This window comes from Salmo trutta, chromosome 6 (genome assembly GCF_901001165.1).
Source record: "Salmo trutta chromosome 6, fSalTru1.1, whole genome shotgun sequence".
In the NCBI taxonomy this organism is placed as follows: domain Eukaryota; kingdom Metazoa; phylum Chordata; class Actinopteri; order Salmoniformes; family Salmonidae; genus Salmo; species Salmo trutta.
The window spans coordinates 59475436-59496449 of record NC_042962.1 but is presented as its reverse complement, the minus strand read 5'-3'; the positions used below and the strand labels follow the sequence as shown (position 1 = coordinate 59496449).

Here is a 21014-nt window from a genome sequence, read left to right as displayed (position 1 = left end):
ATCTCCCCTCTACACCCTTCACTACTGATCTACTGCAGCCCTGAAGTCATCAGGAGATCTCTCCTCTATATCCTTCACTACTGATCTACTGCAGCCCTGAAGTCATCAGGAGATCTCTCCTCTACACCCTTCACTACAGATCTACTGCAGCCCTGAAGTCATCAGGAGATCTCCCCTCTACACCCTTCACTGCTGATCTACTGCAGCCCTGAAGTCATCAGGAGATCTCCCCTCTACACCCTTCACTACTGATCTACTGCAGCCCTGAAGTCATCAGGAGATCTCCCCTCTACACCCTTCACTGATCTACTGCCGCCCTGAAGTCATCAGGAGATCTCCCCTCTACACCCTTCACTACTGATCTACTGCAGCCCTGAAGTCATCAGGAGATCTCCCCTCTACACCCTTCACTACTGATCTTCTGCAGCCCTGAAGTCATCAGGAGATCTCTCCTCTACACCCTTCACTACTGATCTACTGCAGCCCTGAAGTCATCAGGAGATCTCCCCTCTACACCCTTCACTACTGATCTACTGCAGCCCTGAAGTCATCAGGAGATCTCCCCTCTACACCCTTCACTACTGATCTACTGCAGCCCTGAAGTCATCAGGAGATCTCTCCTCTACACCCTTCACTACTGATCTACTGCAGCCCTGAAGTCATCAGGAGATCTCTCCTCTACATCCTTCACTACTGATCTACTGCAGCCCTGAAGTCATCAGGAGATCTCCCCTCTACACCCTTCACTACTGATCTACTGCAGCCCTGAAGTCATCAGGAGATCTCTCCTCTACACCCTTCACTGATCTACTGCAGCCCTGAAGTCATCAGGAGATCTCCCCTCTACATCCTTCACTACTGATCTACTGCAGCCCTGAAGTCATCAGGAGATCTCCCCTCTACATCCTTCACTACTGATCTACTGCAGCCCTGAAGTCATCAGGAGATCTCTCCTCTACACCCTTCACTACTGATCTACTGCAGCCCTGAAGTCATCAGGAGATCTCCCCTCTACACCCTTCACTACTGATCTACTGCAGCCCTGAAGTCATCAGGAGATCTCCCCTCTACACCCTTCACTACTGATCTACTGCAGCCCTGAAGTCATCAGGAGATCTCCCCTCTACACCCTTCACTGCTGATCTACTGCAGCCCTGAAGTCATCAGGAGATCTCTCCTCTACACCCTTCACTACTGATCTACTGCAGCCTTGAAGTCATCAGGAGATCTCTCCTCTACACCCTTCACTACTGATCTACTGCAGCCCTGAAGTCATCAGGAGATCTCTCCTCTACACCCTTCACTACTGATCTACTGCAGCCTTGAAGTCATCAGGAGATCTCCCCTCTACACCCTTCACTACTGATCTACTGCAGCCCTGAAGTCATCAGGAGATCTCCCCTCTACACCCTTCACTACAGATCTACTGCAGCCCTGAAGTCATCAGGAGATCTCCCCTCTACACCCTTCACTGCTGATCTACTGCAGCCCTGAAGTCATCAGGAGATCTCCCCTCTACACCCTTCACTACTGATCTACTGCAGCCCTGAAGTCATCAGGAGATCTCTCCTCTACACCCTTCACTACTGATCTACTGCAGCCCTGAAGTCATCAGGAGATCTCCCCTCTACACCCTTCACTACTGATCTACTGCAGCCCTGAAGTCATCAGGAGATCTCCCCTCTACACCCTTCACTGATCTACTGCAGCCCTGAAGTCATCAGGAGATCTCTCCTCTACACCCTTCACTACTGATCTACTGCAGCCCTGAAGTCATCAGGAGATCTCTCCTCTACACCCTTCACTACTGATCTTCTGCAGCCCTGAAGTCATCAGGAGATCTCTCCTCTACACCCTTCACTACTGATCTACTGCAGCCCTGAAGTCATCAGGAGATCTCCCCTCTACACCCTTCACTACTGATCTACTGCAGCCCTGAAGTCATCAGGAGATCTCCCCTCTACACCCTTCACTACTGATCTACTGCAGCCCTGAAGTCATCAGGAGATCTCTCCTCTACACCCTTCACTACTGATCTACTGCAGCCCTGAAGTCATCAGGAGATCTCTCCTCTACATCCTTCACTACTGATCTACTGCAGCCCTGAAGTCATCAGGAGATCTCTCCTCCACACCCTTCACTACTGATCTACTGCAGCCCTGAAGTCATCAGGAGATCTCCCCTCCACACCCTTCACTACTGATCTACTGCAGCCCTGAAGTCATCAGGAGATCTCCCCTCTACACCCTTCACTACTGATCTACTGCAGCCCTGAAGTCATCAGGAGATCTCTCCTCTACACCCTTCACTGATCTACTGCAGCCCTGAAGTCATCAGGAGATCTCCCCTCTACATCCTTCACTACTGATCTACTGCAGCCCTGAAGTCATCAGGAGATCTCCCCTCTACATCCTTCACTACTGATCTACTGCAGCCCTGAAGTCATCAGGAGATCTCTCCTCTACACCCTTCACTACTGATCTACTGCAGCCCTGAAGTCATCAGGAGATCTCCCCTCTACACCCTTCACTACTGATCTACTGCAGCCCTGAAGTCATCAGGAGATCTCCCCTCTACACCCTTCACTACTGATCTACTGCAGCCCTGAAGTCATCAGGAGATCTCCCCTCTACACCCTTCACTGCTGATCTACTGCAGCCCTGAAGTCATCAGGAGATCTCTCCTCTACACCCTTCACTACTGATCTACTGCAGCCTTGAAGTCATCAGGAGATCTCTCCTCTACACCCTTCACTACTGATCTACTGCAGCCCTGAAGTCATCAGGAGATCTCTCCTCTACACCCTTCACTACTGATCTACTGCAGCCTTGAAGTCATCAGGAGATCTCCCCTCTACACCCTTCACTACTGATCTACTGCAGCCCTGAAGTCATCAGGAGATCTCTCCTCTACACCCTTCACTACTGATCTACTGCAGCCCTGAAGTCATCAGGAGATCTCCCCTCTACACCCTTCACTGATCTACTGCAGCCCTGAAGTCATCAGGAGATCTCTCCTCCACACCCTTCACTACTGATCTACTGCAGCCCTGAAGTCATCAGATCTCCCCTCTACACCCTTCACTGATCTACTGCAGCCCTGAAGTCATCAGGAGATCTCTCCTCTACACCCTTCACTACTGATCTACTGCAGCCCTGAAGTCATCAGGAGATCTCCCCTCTACATCCTTCACTGATCTACTGCAGCCCTGAAGTCATCAGGAGATCTCCCTCTCTACATCCTTCACTACTGATCTACTGCTGCCCTGAAGTCATCAGGAGATCTCCCCTCTACACCCTTCACTGATCTACTGCAGCCCTGAAGTCATCAGGAGATCTCCCCTCTACACCCTTCACTACTGATCTACTGCAGCCCTGAAGTCATCAGGAGATCTCCCCTCTACACCCTTCACTACTGATCTACTGCAGCCCTGAAGTCATCAGGAGATCTCTCCTCTACACCCTTCACTACTGATCTACTGCAGCCCTGAAGTCATCAGAAGATCTCTCCTCTACACCCTTCACTACTGATCTACTTCTAAACATCTATACCTACCCATCTGCTTGTTGTGGATCTATATTAATCAGGCGGCTTTGTGCTGTAGGCAGAGGGGGACACAGGCAGGCAGGGACAACCACCCCCTCCCTCGCACGCTATTTTTAGCTGCCGCGGCACACTCTGAGAAACTGCTGCTATTTCTAATCCACAGTCAGAGAGAGAGAGAGAGAGAGAGAGAGAGAGAGAGATAGAACACCACAGTGCCAGTATGTCCCAGTGAATGCGTTCTGTTCTGTGTGTCTAGTACTCACCTCAGCCGTATGCCCCTCTCTCAGATTGTAAGTCAGATCATGCTGTATCTCAGTGATGAACTTCTGGGCGTACTCTGGGTAGAGCCAGAGCACCTCTCTGAGCCCCTTCAGACTGATGTACTGCAGGTCACAGTAGGTCAGGGCCTTCACATTGGCATTGGTCTTGATCACCTGCTCCTTGGTCAGGAAGTCAGAGCCGATCAGGTCCCCACGACCTGGGGATACATAGGAAACACACACAGGGAGTCAGAGCCGATCAGGTCTCCACAACCTGGGGATACATAGGAGACACACACAGGGAGTCAGAGCCAATCAGGTCTCCACAACCTGGGGATACATAGGAAACACACACAGGGAGTCACAGCCAATCAGGTCACCATGAAGTGATGCAACACACAGACATAAAGACACCCACCCCACACAGATACATGCTAATTTTAGCTCCTTATGTAACGTGTGTACTTGTCTCAACCAATCGTGTGTTGTGTACTGGCCTCCTCAAGGTTAAATGTTCCTGTACTGAACCCACCATATTAATAACCTACACATCATCTATAATACAGGCCTCCTTCATAATGAATCACAGAGAGACATGTTCCTGTACTGAACCCTCCATATTAATAACCAACACATCATCTATAATACAGGCCTCCTTCATAATGAATCACAGAGAGACATGTTCTTGTGAAGACAGTGAAGTCTACACACACACACACACACACACACACACACACACACACACACACACACACACACACACACACACATGATAGCTAAATGGTAAAGACTGGCAGTGAAGGCTGCACAGATGTTTTAGAAGGTTTATAGTTCTACCACCACCTCCAACACCATGACAAAGTAGACACACACACAGACGCCCCCCCCCCACAAACACACACTGCCAGTCCCCTACCCAGTATAGCCAGCACAGTGTTGTCCTTCAGCACCTCCATGGACCCCGAGCAGACAAAATAGATGGCCTGCAGGGCGTCCCCCTGGCGGATGAGATACTCTCCCGGGGCGCAGAACGATGTCTTGATGATGAGGGACAGGGAACGCAGACACCCCCTACTGGCCGACTCAAACAGAGACAGCTGCAGGAGCTCCTTGTTCAGGTGCATGGCGATGTCCGCCCTCAACTCATCTGGGAAGTCTTTCAACAGCTACGGTAGGAGAGAGGAGAGGAGAGGGGAGGAGAGAGGAGAGGAGAGAGACAGGGGAGGAGAGGAGAGAAAATTAGAGAGAAGAGGGGAGGAGAGAGGAGGAGAAGAGAGGAGAGGAGAGGAGAGGAAAGAGGGGAGGAGAGGAGAGACAGTTAGAGAAAAGAGGGGAGGAGAGAGAGAGGAGAGGAGCGAGACAGGAGAGAAGAATGAGAGCGGAGGAGAGGAGAGGAGAGATGGAAGGAGAGAGGGGAGGAGAGGACAGGAGAGAAAAGGAGAGAAAAGGAGAGAGACAGGAGAGAAGAGGGGAGGAGAGGAAAGAAGGGGAGAGAAGAGAAGAGGAGAGGAGAATAAAGAACACATTCCACATCTGTCTACTAGTCTATCCATCAAAGTTTAACAAATGTAAACTTTTTTTTTTTTTTAAATGTATTAACCTTATAGAATAACCATTGGCTAAATTCACTTTAAGTAAGTCAGTTAGCCTTGTGCAATCCAGAACGGCCCATAGGAAATCTATTTTGGATACAAACTCTGTATGGCAGTAACCTAAAATGACAGAGACAGATTGTAACCTTTGACCTGTTCACAGCATGAGGTCAGATCATAAAACCTGGTAGCTTACCTCACTGACGTCGATGCCGTTGTTGACGGACCAGGTGGTCTGGAAGCACTCCATCATGCGTTGCTCCAGGGCCTTGGGCAGCCCGTGGACCCGGATAAAGTCCTTCAGGTCCTTGGTACGGGTGTGGTAGAGCGAGCGCCGAGAGTACATCCTCTGGATGATGGCTGTCACGTTACCGAACACCACAGCATGCATCAGGGCTGGGGGGAGAGGTGGAGGGGTGGAGAAGGAGAGGTGGAGGGGTGGAGAGGTAGAGAGGGAGAGATGGAGAGGTGGAGAGGGAGAGGTGGAGGGGTGGAGAGGTGGAGAGGGAGTGGTGGAGGGGTTAAGAGGGGGAGGGGGGAGGGGGAGGGTTGGAGAGCAGGAGAGGTGGAGGGGTGGAGATGGGTAGGGGGAGAGGTGGAGGGGTGGAGAGGGGGAGGGGGAGAGGTGGAGGGGTGGAGAGGGGGAGGGGTTGAGAGGGAGAGGGGGACGGGTGGAGGGGTTGAGAGGGGGAGGGGTGGAGAAGGAGAGGTGGAGGGATGGAGAGGGATGGGTAGAGGGGTGGAGAGGTAGAGATGGAGGGGTGGAGGGTTAGAGGTGGAGAGGTGGAGGGGTGGAGAGGTAGAGATGGAGAGGTGGAGAGGTGGAGAGGGAGTGGTGGAGGGGTTAAGAGGGGGAGGGGGAGGGTTGGAGAGCGGGAGAGGTGGAGATGGGTAGGGGGAGAGGTGGAGGGGTGGAGAGGGGGAGGGGGAGAGGTGGAGGGGTGGAGAGGGGGAGGGGTTGAGAGGGAGAGGGAGAGGGGGAGGGGTGGAGGGGTTGAGAGGGAGAGGGGGACGGGTGGAGGGGTTGAGAGGGGAGGGGTGGAGGGGTTGAGAGGGAGAGGGAGAGGGGGAGGGGTTGAGAGGGAGAGGGGTGGAGGGGTTGAGAGGGAGAGGGGGAGGGGTTGAGAGGGAGAGGGGTGGAGGGGTGAGAGGGAGAGGGGGAGAGGGGTTGAGAGGGAGAGGGAGAGGGGAGGGGTTGAGAGGGAGAGGGGTGGAGGGGTTGAGAGGGGGAGGGGTTGAGAGGGAGAGGGGTGGAGGGGTTGAGAGGGAGAGGGGGGAGGGGGAGGGGTTAGAGGAGGGAGGGGGGAGGGGTGAGAGGGAGAGGGGAGGGGAGAGGGATGAGGGGGAGGGGGAGGGAGAGGGGGAGGGGTTGAGAGGGATGAGGGGGAGGGGTGGAGGGGTGAGAGGGAGAGGGGGAGGGGTTTGAGAGGGGAGAGGGGGAGGGGTTGACGAGGGAGGAGGGGAGGGGTGAGAGGGAGGGTGAGAGGGGTGAGGGGTGGAGGGTGAGAGGGAGAGGGGGAGGGGGAGGGGGGGGATGGGGTTGAGAGGGGACGCGGGGAGGGATGAGGGTGGAGGGGGTTGAGAGGGAGAGGGGGAGGGGTGGAGGGGTTGAGAGGGAGAGGGGGAGAGGGAGGGGGAGGGGTTGAGAGGGAGAGGGGGAGGGGTGGAGGGGTTGAGAGGGAGAGGGAGAGGGGTGGAGGGGTTGAGAGGGAGAGGGGGAGGGGTAGAGGGGTTGAGAGGGAGAGGGAGAGGGGTTGAGAGGGAGAGGTAAAAGAGTGGTTGATTGTCTTCACTGGTTCAGCACAGTGCTAATTTGATGGAATTGTTGCTGATCAATTACTGGACAATTGATATTGGTGTACAGTTAGTGGATTCATGCATACAGCCATTCACCCATCCATCCATCCCTCCTTCCCACCCACCCTCCATCCCTCCATCAATCCCTCCCTCCTTCCCACCCTCCATCCCACCCTCCTTCCCTCCATCCCTCCATCTAACCCACCCACCCTCCATCCCTCCATCCATCCCTCCCTCCTTCCCACCCTCCATCCATCCCACCCACCCTCCCACACTCCCTCCCTCCCTCCTTCCCACCCTCCATCCCACCATCTCACCCACCCTCCATCACTCCCTCCCTTCCTCCCTCCCTCCCTCCTTCCATCCATCCCACCCACCCTCACTCCCTCCCTCCCTCCCTCACTCCCTCCCTCCCTCCCTCCCTCCCTCCATCCATCCATCCAGCTATCCATTCTTGTTTTCTACAGTAATCTCTAAGGATGTGGTCTGAGTTGGCAACCCTTTCCAGGGCTCAGACTGGCACAATCTTGGCATCAAAGTGCTTCCTAACTGGCATCCTGCTCTGCCCAGCCGCCTCCGTTGCCATAGCGACATGTCACGGTGTGTCGCTGACACTAGACTGTTTTGGGAGGCAATCCTCAGTTAATCAGAGAGCAAGCCGAGCATGAGAGAGGCTTCTAATCTGTCGTCTGTATGTGGACCACTGGCCTCCTACTAGCTACAGACCTGAAGTCAAGATCATATCAACATCACCTCAACATCACCTCAACATCACCTCAACATCACATCAACATCCCCTCAACATCACATCAACATCACCTCAACATCACATCAACACCACCTCAACATCACCTCAACATCACCTCAACATCACCTCAACATCACCTCAACATCACCTCAACATCACCTCAACTCAACATCACCTCAACATCACATCAACATCACCTCAAAACATCACATCGACATCACCTCGACATCACATCGACATCACCTCGACATCACCTCGACATCACGTCGACATCACATCGACATCACCTCGACATCACATCGACATCACCTCGACATCACCTCGACATCACCTCGACCTCACCTCGACATCACCTCGACATCACTTCGACATCACTTCGACATCACCTCGACATCACCTCGACATCACCTCGACATCACCTCGACATCACTTCGACATCACCTCGACATCACCTCGACATCACCTCAACATCACATCGACATCACCTCAACATCACATCAACATCACCTCAACAGCACCTCAACATCACACCAACACCACCTCAACATCACGTCAACATCACGTCAACATCAGATGTGTGTTGATAGATGATTGAGTTTGGTTGAACCAAACCTGCTAAACATTCCTGCTGATGATTGTGTGATTGAAATCTGGGTTAGAATTAGATCGTAAGGTTAAGGTTTATATAACGTCTCACTCAACTCCGTGACCCTCCCTGTCTTGGATGGGCAATCTGAGAACACAGTATTTATGGGATGGGGTTGCCATGGCGCCAGGGCTGGGGGCCATGTTTTAGGGCTCATACTTGTGTTCGACCCAGTGTGCTGATAGTGTGTACAGAACCACAAGGCAGTAAGGCAGAGATGTGATAACTTTCATTGTGGGGGGGACAGTCACTATAATGCCTCATGCTAGCCACCGAAACAATGAGTCAGTGTGTCTCACCTCCTGACAGTGAGTCAGTGTGTCTCACCTCCTAACAGCGAGTCAGTGTCTCACCTCCTAACAGCGAGTCAGTGTGTCTCACCTCCTAACAGCGAGTCAGTGTGTCTCACCTCCTAACAGCGAGTCAGTGTGTCTCACCTCCTAACAGGGAGTCAGTGTGTCTCACCTCCTAACAGTGAGTCAGTGTGTCTGACCTCCTAACAGTGAGTCAGTGTGTCTGACCTCCTAACAGTGAGTCAGTGTGTCTGACCTCCTAACAGTGAGTCAGTGTGTCTCACCTCCTAACAGTGAGTCAGTGTGTCTCACCTCCTAACAGTGAGTCAGTGTGTCTCACCTCCTAACAGTGAGTCAGTGTGTCTCACCTCCTAACAGTGAGTCAGTGTGTCTCACCTCCTAACAGCGAGTCAGTGTGTCTCACCTCCTAACAGCGAGTCAGTGTCTCACCTCCTAACAGTGAGTCAGTGTGTCTGACCTCCTAACAGTGAGTCAGTGTGTCTCACCTCCTAACAGTGAGTCAGTGTGTCTCACCTCCTAACAGTGAGTCAGTGTGTCTCACCTCCTAACAGTGAGTCAGTGTGTCTCACCTCCTAACAGTGAGTCAGTGTGTCTCACCTCCTAACAGTGAGTGAGTGTGTCTGACCTCCTAACAGTGAGTGAGTGTGTCTGACCTCCTAACAGTGAGTCAGTGTGTCTGACCTCCTAACAGGGAGTCAGTGTGTCTCACCTCCTAACAGGGAGTCAGTGTGTCTCACCTCCTAACAGTGAGTCAGTGTGTCTCACCTCCTAACAGTGAGTCAGTGTGTCTCACCTCCTAACAGCGAGTCAGTGTGTCTCACCTCCTAACAGGGAGTCAGTGTGTCTCACCTCCTAACAGTGAGTCAGTGTGTCTCACCTCCTAACAGTGAGTCAGTGTGTCTCACCTCCTAACAGTGAGTCAGTGTGTCTGACCTCCTAACAGTGAGTCAGTGTGTCTCACCTCCTAACAGTGAGTCAGTGTGTCTGACCTCCTAACAGTGAGTCAGTGTGTCTCACCTCCTAACAGTGAGTCAGTGTGTCTCACCTCCTAACAGGGAGTCAGTGTGTCTCACCTCCTAACAGTGAGTCAGTGTGTCTCACCTCCTATGAGCATGGTGCAGATGGAGAAGATCTTCTCAGAGTCGGTATTGGCCGAGACGTTTCCAAAGCCCACGCTGGTCAGACTGCTCAGAGCGAAGTACAGCGACGTCACGTAGGAACTCCTCACTGATGGCCCGCCCCCTAGCGCCGCCCCCGAGACCCCTGAGCCATTCACCTGGCTCCGCACCGACCCGCTGACGTTCCATTGGCCGGAGCTGAAGGAGGAGGAGAAATCCTGTCCAATCGGCTCTGACCCTGATGTGTTCCAATGATTGTAATTGGCTGCCAACTCATTCGTTCTAGAAGTGTGCAGCGAATCAGTGACTCCGAGGAATGAGGTTAAAGGTGACAGGAAGTAAGGGGTGTCGAGACGTTTTGCCAGTTCATGAAGCCAGCCTGGGAGAATAGGGAACAGCGTTAATATTTATATCACTTAGTAGAAATGTCACAGTAATGCAAATTCTCCTGCAGTTACTTAATGACCTTTAAGTAGATTGCTGCGTTAACATGTGGACCAGACACCACGGACCCAAAGGACACAGTGATTATTTGTGTGTGTGTGTGTGTGTGTGTGTGTGTGTGTGTGTGTGTGCGCATCCGTGCCTTGAGTGCAGTGGTCCCTAATCATCTCACCCTACTTATGAAATCATTGAAATAAAAAGACTGATGACCTATGCCTTAGTATTTAACAGCTGTTGATTTTGACTTAGTATTCAGTGTTCATTTATCCTGTACATGCAGAGCCAGACAGCACTGTCTCTCTAGTCCCTGGAGTTGTATATGGTGCTGCAGTATGTTCTGTATGCAGACCCTGTCCATGGTGCTGAAGTATGTTCTGTATGCAGACCCTGTCCATGGTGCTGCAGTATATTCTGTATGCACACCCTGTCTATGGTGCTGAAGTATGTTCTGTATGCAGACCCTGTCCATTGTGCTGAAGTATGTTCTGTATGCAGACCCTGTCCATGGTGTTGAAGTATGTTCTGTATGCAGACCCTGTACATGGTGTTGAAGTATGTTCTGTATGCAGACCCTGTCCATGGTGCTGAAGTATGTTCTGTATGCAGACCCTGTCCATGGTGCTGAAGTATGTTCTGTATGCAGACCCTGTCCATGGTGTTGAAGTATGTTCTGTATGCAGACCCTGTCCATGGTGTTGAAGTATGTTCTGTATGCAGACCCTGTCCATGGTGCTGCAGTATGTTCTGTATGCAGACCCTGTCCATGATGCTGAAGTATGTTCTGTATGCAGACCCTGTCCATGGTGTTGAAGTATGTTCTGTATGCAGACCCTGTCCATGGTGTTGAAGTATGTTCTGTATGCAGACCCTGTCCATGGTGTTGAAGTATGTTCTGTATGCAGACCCTGTCCATGGTGCTGAAGTATGTTCTGTATGCAGACCCTGTCCATGGTGTTGAAGTATGTTCTGTATGCAGACCCTGTCCATGGTGTTGAAGTATGTTCTGCATGCAGACCCTGTCCATGGTGTTGAAGTATGTTCTGCATGCAGACCCTGTCCATGGTGCTGAACCCCATGCTCTCTATGATACCTGAATCTCACAGAGCTGTGATTATCATGTAGAGACAGACAGAGACAGAGACAGACACACACAGAGAGAGAGAGAGCGAGAGTGAACATGGTCTGCTGTCTCTCCCAGCCCTCCATCTTCTCTCCCATGTAATCTACCTTCCAGTAAACCCCTCAGACACCCTGTCTGTATCCCCATTCTCTAGCCCTTTGACTAGTGTGCACTGTTCCTTGGTTTCAAATACTATTTGAAATCATTTAAAATACTTTGGCTGTGCTTGATTGAGCTTGCCAGGTGCAATGGAACCAATAGAATAGTCACAAAAGTGCAAACCCCATTCATCCGACACTCCAGCCAGGCTAAAGCAAATGCTCAAAGTAATTGAACGATTTCAAATACTATTTGAACCCATGTCTGATATCCTGGTGTCTGTGAGTCTGAGGTGATATTAAGGTACATGTAGCCTTGGGGTCATTGAGGACAGTATTGCAGACACACACACACACACAGAACCAGCTAACTGACATACAGAGGGCCAGCTAACTGACAGACAGAGGACCAGCTAACTGACAGACAGAGGACCAGCTAACTGACAGACAGAGGGCCAGCTAACTGACAGACAGAGGGCCAGCTAACTGACAGACAGAGGACCAGCTAACTGACAGACAGAGGACCAGCTAACTGACAGACAGAGGACCAGCTAACTGACAGACAGAGGACCAGCTAACTGACAGACAGAGGACCAGCTAACTGACAGACAGAGGGCCAGCTAACTGACAGACAGAGGACCAGCTAATGGAGAGAGGAACAGCTAACTGACAGACAGAGGACCAGCTAACTGACAGACAGAGCACCAGCTAACCGACAGACAGAGGGCCAGCTAACTGACAGACAGAGGACCAGCTAACGGAGAGACAGAGGACCAGCTAACTGACAGACAGAGGACCAGCTAACTGACAGACAGAGGACCAGCTAACTGACCGACAGAGGACCAGCTAACTGACAGACAGAGGACCAGCTAACTGACAGACAGAGGGCCAGCTAACTGACAGACAGAGGACCAGCTAACTGACAGACAGAGGACAAGTTAATATTGAATGAGAGAAAACAGCTATCCAAAGTCTTGTGGTTGGATATTGTCATTCTGGAATCAGGGCTGGAGAAACAGCTCAACACTGCTGTAGTTACCATCTGTGTCTTTACATGTGTGGAGTTACCATCAAGGAGTCACTGTGTCTTTACATGTGTGGAGTTACCATCAAGGAGTCACTGTGTCTTTACATGTGTGGAGTTACCATCAAGGAGTCACTGTGTCTTTACATGTGTGGAGTTACCATCAAGGAGTCACTGTGTCTTTACATGTGTGGAGTTACCATCAAGGAGTCACTGTGTCTTTACATGTGTGGAGTTACCATCAAGGAGTCACTGTGTCTTTACATGTGTGGAGTTACCATCAAGGAGTCACTGTGTCTTTACATGTGTGGAGTTACCATCAAGCAGTCACTGTGTCTTTACATGTGTGGAGTTACCATCAAGGAGTCACTGTGTCTTTACATGTGTGGAGTTACCATCAAGGAGTCACTGTGTCTTTACATGTGTGGAGTTACCATCAAGGAGTCACTGTGTCTTTACATGTGTGGAGTTACCATCAAGGAGTCACTGTGTCTTTGCATGTGTGGAGTTACCATCAAGGAGTCACTGTGTCTTTGCATGTGTGGAGTTACCATCAAGGAGTCACTGTGTCTTTACATGTGTGGAGTTACCATCAAGGAGTCACTGTGTCTTTGCATGTGTGGAGTTACCATCAAGGAGTCACTGTGTCTTTACATGTGTGGAGTTACCATCAAGGAGTCACTGTGTCTTTACATGTGTGGAGTTACCATCAAGGAGTCACTGTGTCTTTACATGTGTGGAGTTACCATCAAGGAGTCACTGTGTCTTTACATGTGTGGAGTTACCATCAAGGAGTCACTGTGTCTTTACATGTGTGGAGTTACCATCAAGGAGTCACTGTGTCTTTACATGTGTGGAGTTACCATCAAGGAGTCACTGTGTCTTTACATGTGTGGAGTTACCATCAAGGAGTCACTGTGTCTTTACATGTGTGGAGTTACCATCAAGGAGTCACTGTGTCTTTACATGTGTGGAGTTACCATCAAGGAGTCACTGTGTCTTTACATGTGTGGAGTTACCATCAAGGAGTCACTGTGTCTTTTCATGTGTGGAGTTACCATCAAGGAGTCACTGTGTCTTTACATGTGTGGAGTTACCATCAAGGAGTCACTGTGTCTTTGCATGTGTGGAGTTACCATCAAGGAGTCACTGTGTCTTTACATGTGTGGAGTTACCATCAAGGAGTCACTGTGTCTTTGCATGTGTGGAGTTACCATCAAGGAGTCACTGTGTCTTTACATGTGTGGAGTTACCATCAAGGAGTCACTGTGTCTTACATGTGTGGAGTTACCATCAAGGAGTCACTGTGTCTTTACATGTGTGGAGTTACCACCAAGGAGTCACTGTGTCTTTACATGTGTGGAGTAACCATCAAGGAGTCACTGTGTCTTTACATGTGTGGAGTTACCATCAAGGAGTCACTGTGTCTTTACATGTGTGGAGTTACCATCAAGGAGTCACTGTGTCTTTACATGTGTGGAGTTACCATCAAGGAGTCACGGTGTCTTTACATGTGTGGAGTTACCATCAAGGAGTCACTGTGTCTTTACATGTGTGGAGTTACCATCAAGGGAGTCACTGTGTCTTTACATGTGTGGAGTTACCATCAAGGAGTCACTGTGTCTTTACATGTGTGGAGTTACCATCAAGGAGTCACTGTGTCTTTACATGTGTGGCGTTACCATCAAGGAGTCACTGTGTCTTTACATGTGTGGCGTTACCATCAAGGAGTCACTGTGTCTTTACATGTGTGGAGTTACCATCAAGGAGTCACTGTGTCTTTACATGTGTGGAGTTACCATCAAGGAGTCACTGTGTCTTTACATGTGTGGAGTTACCATCAAGGAGTCACGGTGTCTTTACATGTGTGGAGTTACCATCAAGGAGTCACTGTGTCTTTGCATGTGTGGAGTTACCATCAAGGAGTCACTGTGTCTTTACATGTGTGGAGTTACCATCAAGGAGTCACTGTGTCTTTGCATGTGTGGAGTTACCATCAAGGAGTCACTGTGTCTTTACATGTGTGGAGTTACCATCAAGGAGTCACTGTGTCTTTACATGTGTGGAGTTACCATCAAGGAGTCACTGTGTCTTTACATGTGTGGAGTTACCATCAAGGAGTCACTGTGTCTTTACATGTGTGGAGTTACCATCAAGGAGTCACTGTGTCTTTACATGTGTGGAGTTACCATCAAGGAGTCACTGTGTCTTTACATGTGTGGAGTTACCATCAAGGAGTCACTGTGTCTTTACATGTGTGGGAAGTTACTAACTATCCAATGTCCCAATAGCTCTTCATTATCATTGAACTCATAACTAAATAAAAGACCATTTAATAGGGATTTAGTGTGTGCGTGCATGTGTGTGTGAGTGTGTGCGTGTGTTTATTTTGATGCCAGGTTTACTCACCATTATCCCAGGAGCTCAGGCTGTTGCTCTCGATCTCCTTGCGTCCGATGAAGTACCAGACGCAGGCCATCCAGTGGGCCAGCAGGGCGAAAGTAGACATGAGCAGGGTGAGAACCACGGCGCTGTACTCAGAGTAACGCTCCAGCTTCTGGAGCAGCCTCAGGAGACGGAGTAACCGCACTGTCTTCAGCAGGTGGACCCCAAAGTACTGCACAGGGGAAGAGGAGGGGAGGGAGGGGACATGAAAGCAGAGGTCAATGGTCATTTGTATTGACAGAGTGTGTGTGATGTGTGTGTGTGTGCATAGGTGTGTGTGTGTTCTTGAAAGTTGGAAAGTTTGACAGTTGAGTGTTGCCTTTGAGGTGTTGTTCTGAGAAATGTTCTTGGTTCGGGGATCGATGCGACAGCAGGAGGCTGGTATTGATACATCACTGGACACAATTAAAGCCTGGGGAGACTCGGTATGACTGACGGCTCAATACGTCTCACACAAACATGACCTATACTCACACACAGACAGACACACCCCAGTCCCTGGCTGGCTGCACCCCCATGTCTCTATGAAGCCCTTTGGCCAAAGAACAAAGTGATCAGTCACCATTCTGCGTGTGTGTTTCTAAGTACAGTACCAGTCAAAAGTTTGGACACACCTACTCATTCAAGTGTTTTTCTTTATTTTTACAATTTTCTACATTGTAGAATAATAGTGAAGACATCAAAACTATGATATAGCACATATGGAATCATATAGTAACCAAAAAAGGGTTAAACAAATCAAAATATATTTTATATTTGAGATTCTTCAAATAGCCACCCTTTGCCTTGATGGCAGCTTTGCACACTCTTGGCATTCTCTCAACCAGCTTCATGAGGTAGTCACCTGGAATGCATTCCAATTAATAGGTGTGTCTTGTTAAAAGTTAATTTGTGGAATTTCTTTCCTTCTTAATGCGTTTGAGCAAATCAGTTGTTTTGTGACAAGGTAGGGGGGTATACAGAAGATAGCCTTATTGGGTAAAAGACCAAGTCCATATTATGGCAAGAACAGCTCAAATAAGCAAAGAGAAATGACAGTCCATCATTACTTTAAGACATGAAGGTCAGTCAATGCGGAAAATGTCAAGAACTTTTAAAGTTTCTTCAAGTGATGTTGCAAAAACCATCAAGCGCTATGATGAAACTGGCTCTCATGTGGACCGCCACAGGAAAGGAAGACCCAGAGTTCCCTCTGCTGCAGAGGATAAGTTTCATTAGAACCTCAGATTGTAGCCCAAATAAATTATTCACCGAGTTCAAGTAACAGACACATCTCAACATCAACTGTTCAGAGGAGACTGCGTGAATCGGGCTTTCATGGTCGAATTGCTGCAAAGAAACCACTACAAAAGGACACCAATAAGAAGAAGAGACTTGCTTGGGCCAAACAACACAAGCAATGAACATTAGACCAATGGAAATCTGTCCTTTGGTCTCATGAGTCCAAATTTGAGAATTTTGGTTCAACCCGCCGTGTCTTTTTGAGATGCAGTGTAGGTGAACGGATGATCTCCCCATGTGCATTTCCCACTGTGAAGCATGGAGGAGGAGGTGTGATGGTGACACTGTCTGTGATTTATTTAGAATTCAAGGCACACTTAACCAGCATGGCTACCACAGCATTCTGCAGCGATACGCTATCCCATCTGGTTTGCGCTTAGTCGGACTATCATTTGTTTTTCAATAGGACAATGACCCAAAACACACCTCCAGGCTGTGTAAGGGCTATTTGACCAAGTAGAGTGATGGAGTGCTGCATCAGATGACCTGGCCTCCACAATCACCCGATCTCCAATTGAGATGGTTTGGGATGAGTTGGATCACAGAGTGAAGGAAAAGAAGCCAACAAGTGCTCAGCATATGTGGGAACTCCTTCAAGACTGTTGGAAAAGCATTCCTTATTAAGCTGTTTGAGAAAAGGCCGAGAGGGTGCAAAGCTGTCATCAAGTGAAAAGGGTGGCTCCTTTGAATAATCGAAAAAATATTTTAATTTGTTTAACACTTATTTGGTTACTACATGGTTCCATATGTGTTATTTCATTGTTTTGACGTCTTCACTATTATTCTAAAATGTAGAAAATAGTAAAAATAAAGAAAAACCCTTGAATGAGTAGGTGTGTCCAAACTTTTGACTGGTACTGTATGTGTGTGTGTAAAGTATGTGTGCTTGTGTATGTATGTGTCTTCACATATGTCTGTGCATGCCTGCGTTGCGTGAACGTGCCGCACACCCACCACGCTGATATTGAAGGCGTAGAGCAGGTCAAAGGGCAGGGCGGCGATCAGGTCAACAAACAGCCAGGAGGTGGCGTAGTGTACAAAGATAGAGCGGGCTTCATAAACCACCTGACCCGTTGTACTCACATAGGTGGTGCGGAAGTTAAGTGCAATGTCTGTCACAGAAAACACATGGTGAGATAGAATAGGACAAAGGGGACATTTGATTGGACCAGCCAACACATAGAACACCAATAAATACCCAATAAAACCACAACAGAGGACACACAGACAGCAGTTAAAAAGGATCGCTCAATCATCATTCAACCCAGCAAGCAACATTTGGCATGGGACGTCATAATGACGTTGTTCCTGGTGATAAATCGGTTGTAGAGATGTCAGATTACAACCAGGTTAAGACATTTATTTTCATGTCAACATCAATATGTCTGGGAAAGACGTAGAATTTGGGCTGTTATCTTGTCAGATAAATGGGATTACAACCATTAGAAAACCAGTGGAGGCTGCTGATGGGAAGACAGCTCATTATAACAGCTGGAACGGAGTCAATGGAATGGTATCAGACACATCAAACACGTGGTTTCCAGGTGGTTGATACCATTCCACTGACTCCATTCCAGACATTATTATGAGCCGTCCTCACCTCAGCAGCCTCCACTGTTGAAAACATACTTTACTGTTTTTTAAAGGGACTAGGGTTGCAAAATTCTGGTAACTCCCAAAATTCACAGCTTTCTAGAAATCCCGGCTGGAAGATTCCTGGACACGGAAAGGAATAAGCAGGAAATCCGGAATCCTTCAACCAGGACCTCTGGAAGATCTGGGAATTTGGGGAAAGTTTGCTGAATTTTGCATCCCTAAACAGGACATCAAAAAGAATGTAAACAATCAGTATACAATTTAACCATGACGTGACATTGCAACCAGTTGTGCCTGCTGGGTAACAGAGGAAGCCTTTTGGTATTTATCTTAGTTATTATAACCATAATCCCTCACAGTTAACAGTCTGTAAACAAGAGGTGGAAATATAATCAGTCTGTTTAATCAAATACAGAAGTGCTCATTGATCTCCTCAAACAATTGGCTGGATGTTAATTAGATGAGGAAGTGCCTGGGATGTGGATTAATATTGGCTGTTATGATGACCGCGACGTGAATGATGCAATTGTTTATTAAATCAATGGGTGTGGGGCCGACTGAGGGGTTGAACCCATGTCTCCAGGGCCACAAGACTTTGTTAGCCTGCTGAGATAAGGCCTAGGCATTATCTCTGGGAGCTAATGGAAGTCTTCAGGTTAATCATCGCTCCGTTACAGGTGGGGTAACATTCTTGGGTGTGGGAGGGGTAACATTCTGAGGTGGGAGAGGGGTAACATTCTGGGGTGGGGTAACATTCTGGGGTGTGGGTGGGGTAACATTCTGGGGTGGGGGTAGGGGAGGGGTAACATTATGGGGTGGGGGATGGGTAACATTATGGGGTGGGGGAGGGGTAACATTCTGGGGTGGGAGTAGGGGAGGGGTAACATTATGGGGTGGGGGTGGGGGAGGGGTAACATTCTGGGGTGGGAGTAGGGGAGGGGTAACATTATGGGGTGGGGGATGGGTAACATTATGGGGTGGGGGAGGGGTAACATTCTGGGGTGGGGAGGGGTAACATTCTGGGGTGGGGGTAGGGGAGGGGTAACATTATGGGGTGGGTGTGGGGGAGTGGTAACATTCTGGGGTGGGAGTAGGGGAGGGGTAACATTATGGGGTGGGGGTGGGGGAGGGGTAACATTCTGGGGTGGGAGTAGGGGAGGGGTAACATTCTGGGGTGGGGGTAGGGGAGGGGTAACATTATGGGGTGGGTGTGGGGGAGTGGTAACATTCTGGGGTGGGGGTGGGGGAGTGGTAACATTCTGGGGTGGGGGTGGGGGAGGGGTAACATTCTGGGGTGGGGGTGGAGTAACATTCTGGGGCTGGGGGTGAGTGAGGGGTTTTTCACTCGTACCAATGATGAACAGAATCTCCACCAAGATGTCGCTGTAACTTGGGGGGTTGCGAGCCCCGGAGCCGCCCCCCTCGTCCCTCCCTTCCACCACGGTGAAGCAAACGTTATAGGGCACGGTGATGGCCACATAGAAAGTGGCCAGGAGGATCAGCCAATCCCAGCCCGCCTTGAAGGTCCCGTAGTGTAGCAGGATGAAGCGAGACTTTGGGGTGGCAGCCACCTTGTACTCAGGGATAGGGTTGGTGGTCGCCCCAAACATACTCTGGAGAATAAAATTACACATCATAACAACATGAAGGCAAACAACAAGACAATATTATAGAGATAAATAAAAATGATATACTGAATGAATAAAGTCTATGTGGGATCTTGAGACAGATACAAAAAGAACTGGGATAGGATGGAAGGATCTGGAGAAGACGGCCCAGAACAAAAAGAACCGGAATAGGATGGAAGGATCTGGAGAAGACGGCCCAGAACAAAAATAACCGGTATAGGATGGAAGGATCTGGAGAAGACAGCCCATAACAAAAAGAACCGGGATAGGATGGAAGGATCTGGAGAAGACTGCCAAGAACAAAAATAACCGGTATAGGATGGAAGGATCTGGAGAAGACTGCCAAGAACAAAAATAACCGGTATAGGATGGAAGGATCTGGAGAAGACTGCCAAGAACAAAATAACCGGTATAGGATGGAAGGATCTGGAGAAGACTGCCAAGAACAAAAATAACCGGTATAGGATGGAAGGATCTGGAGAAGACGGCCCAGAACAAAAATAACCGGGATAGGATGGAAGGATCTGGAGAAGACGGCCAAGAACAAAAATAACCGGGATAGGATGGAAGGATCTGGAGAAGACGGCCAAGAACAAAAATAACCGGTATAGGATGGAAGGATCTGGAGAAGACTGCCAAGAACAAAAATAACCGGGATAGGATGGAAGGATCTGGAGAAGACGGCCAAGAACAAAAATAACCGGTATAGGATGGAAGGATCTGGAGAAGACTGCCAAGAACAAAAATAACCGGTATAGGATGGAAGGATCTGGAGAAGACGGCCCAGAACAAAAATAACCGGTATAGGATGGAAGGATCTGAAGAAGACGGCCAAGAACAAAAATAACCGGTATAGGATGGAAAGATCTGGAGAAGACTGCCCAGAACAAAAATAACCGGAATAGGATGGAAGGATCTGGAGAAGACGGCCCATTACAAAAATAACCGGTATAGGATGGAAGGATCTAGAGAAGACTGGCAAGAACCAAAATAACTGGTATAGGATGGAAGGATCTGGACAAGACGGCCCAGAATAAAAATAACCGGTATAAGATTGAAGGATCTGGAGAAGACGGCCCAGAACAAAAATAACCGGTATAGGATGGAAGGATCTGGAGAAGACGGCCCAGAACAAAAATAACCGGTATAGGATGGAAGGATCTGGAGAAGACTGCCAAGAACAGAAAGAACCAGTGTAGGATGGAAGGATCTGGAGAAGACGGCCCAGAACAAAAATAACCGGTATAGGATGGAAGGATCTGGAGAAGACGGCCCAGAACAGAGTGAGATGGACAGAAGCCCTGATGACCTTTGCTCCCAACGGAAGGATGGGCCTTTGTAATTAAGTAAGTCCATG

The 21014-nt window shown here is 49.3% G+C and overlaps 1 protein-coding gene across 2 annotated transcripts in view; it reads right to left on the bottom strand.

Moving 5' to 3' along the window:
• Positions 1-21014, bottom strand: part of LOC115196474 (potassium voltage-gated channel subfamily H member 3) — a 43236-nt gene that overhangs the window by 14207 nt on the left and 8015 nt on the right. For both annotated transcript variants that reach the window (XM_029757336.1, XM_029757337.1), the window contains exons 5-11: positions 19381-19642; positions 17388-17545; positions 15117-15324; positions 10005-10400; positions 5595-5794; positions 4723-4972; positions 3810-4024 (exon numbers count right to left, since the gene is read on the bottom strand). In XM_029757336.1, coding sequence (XP_029613196.1) covers positions 3810-4024; positions 4723-4972; positions 5595-5794; positions 10005-10400; positions 15117-15324; positions 17388-17545; positions 19381-19642 — 1689 coding nt within the window. The remainder of the gene's footprint in view (positions 1-3809; positions 4025-4722; positions 4973-5594; positions 5795-10004; positions 10401-15116; positions 15325-17387; positions 17546-19380; positions 19643-21014) is intronic.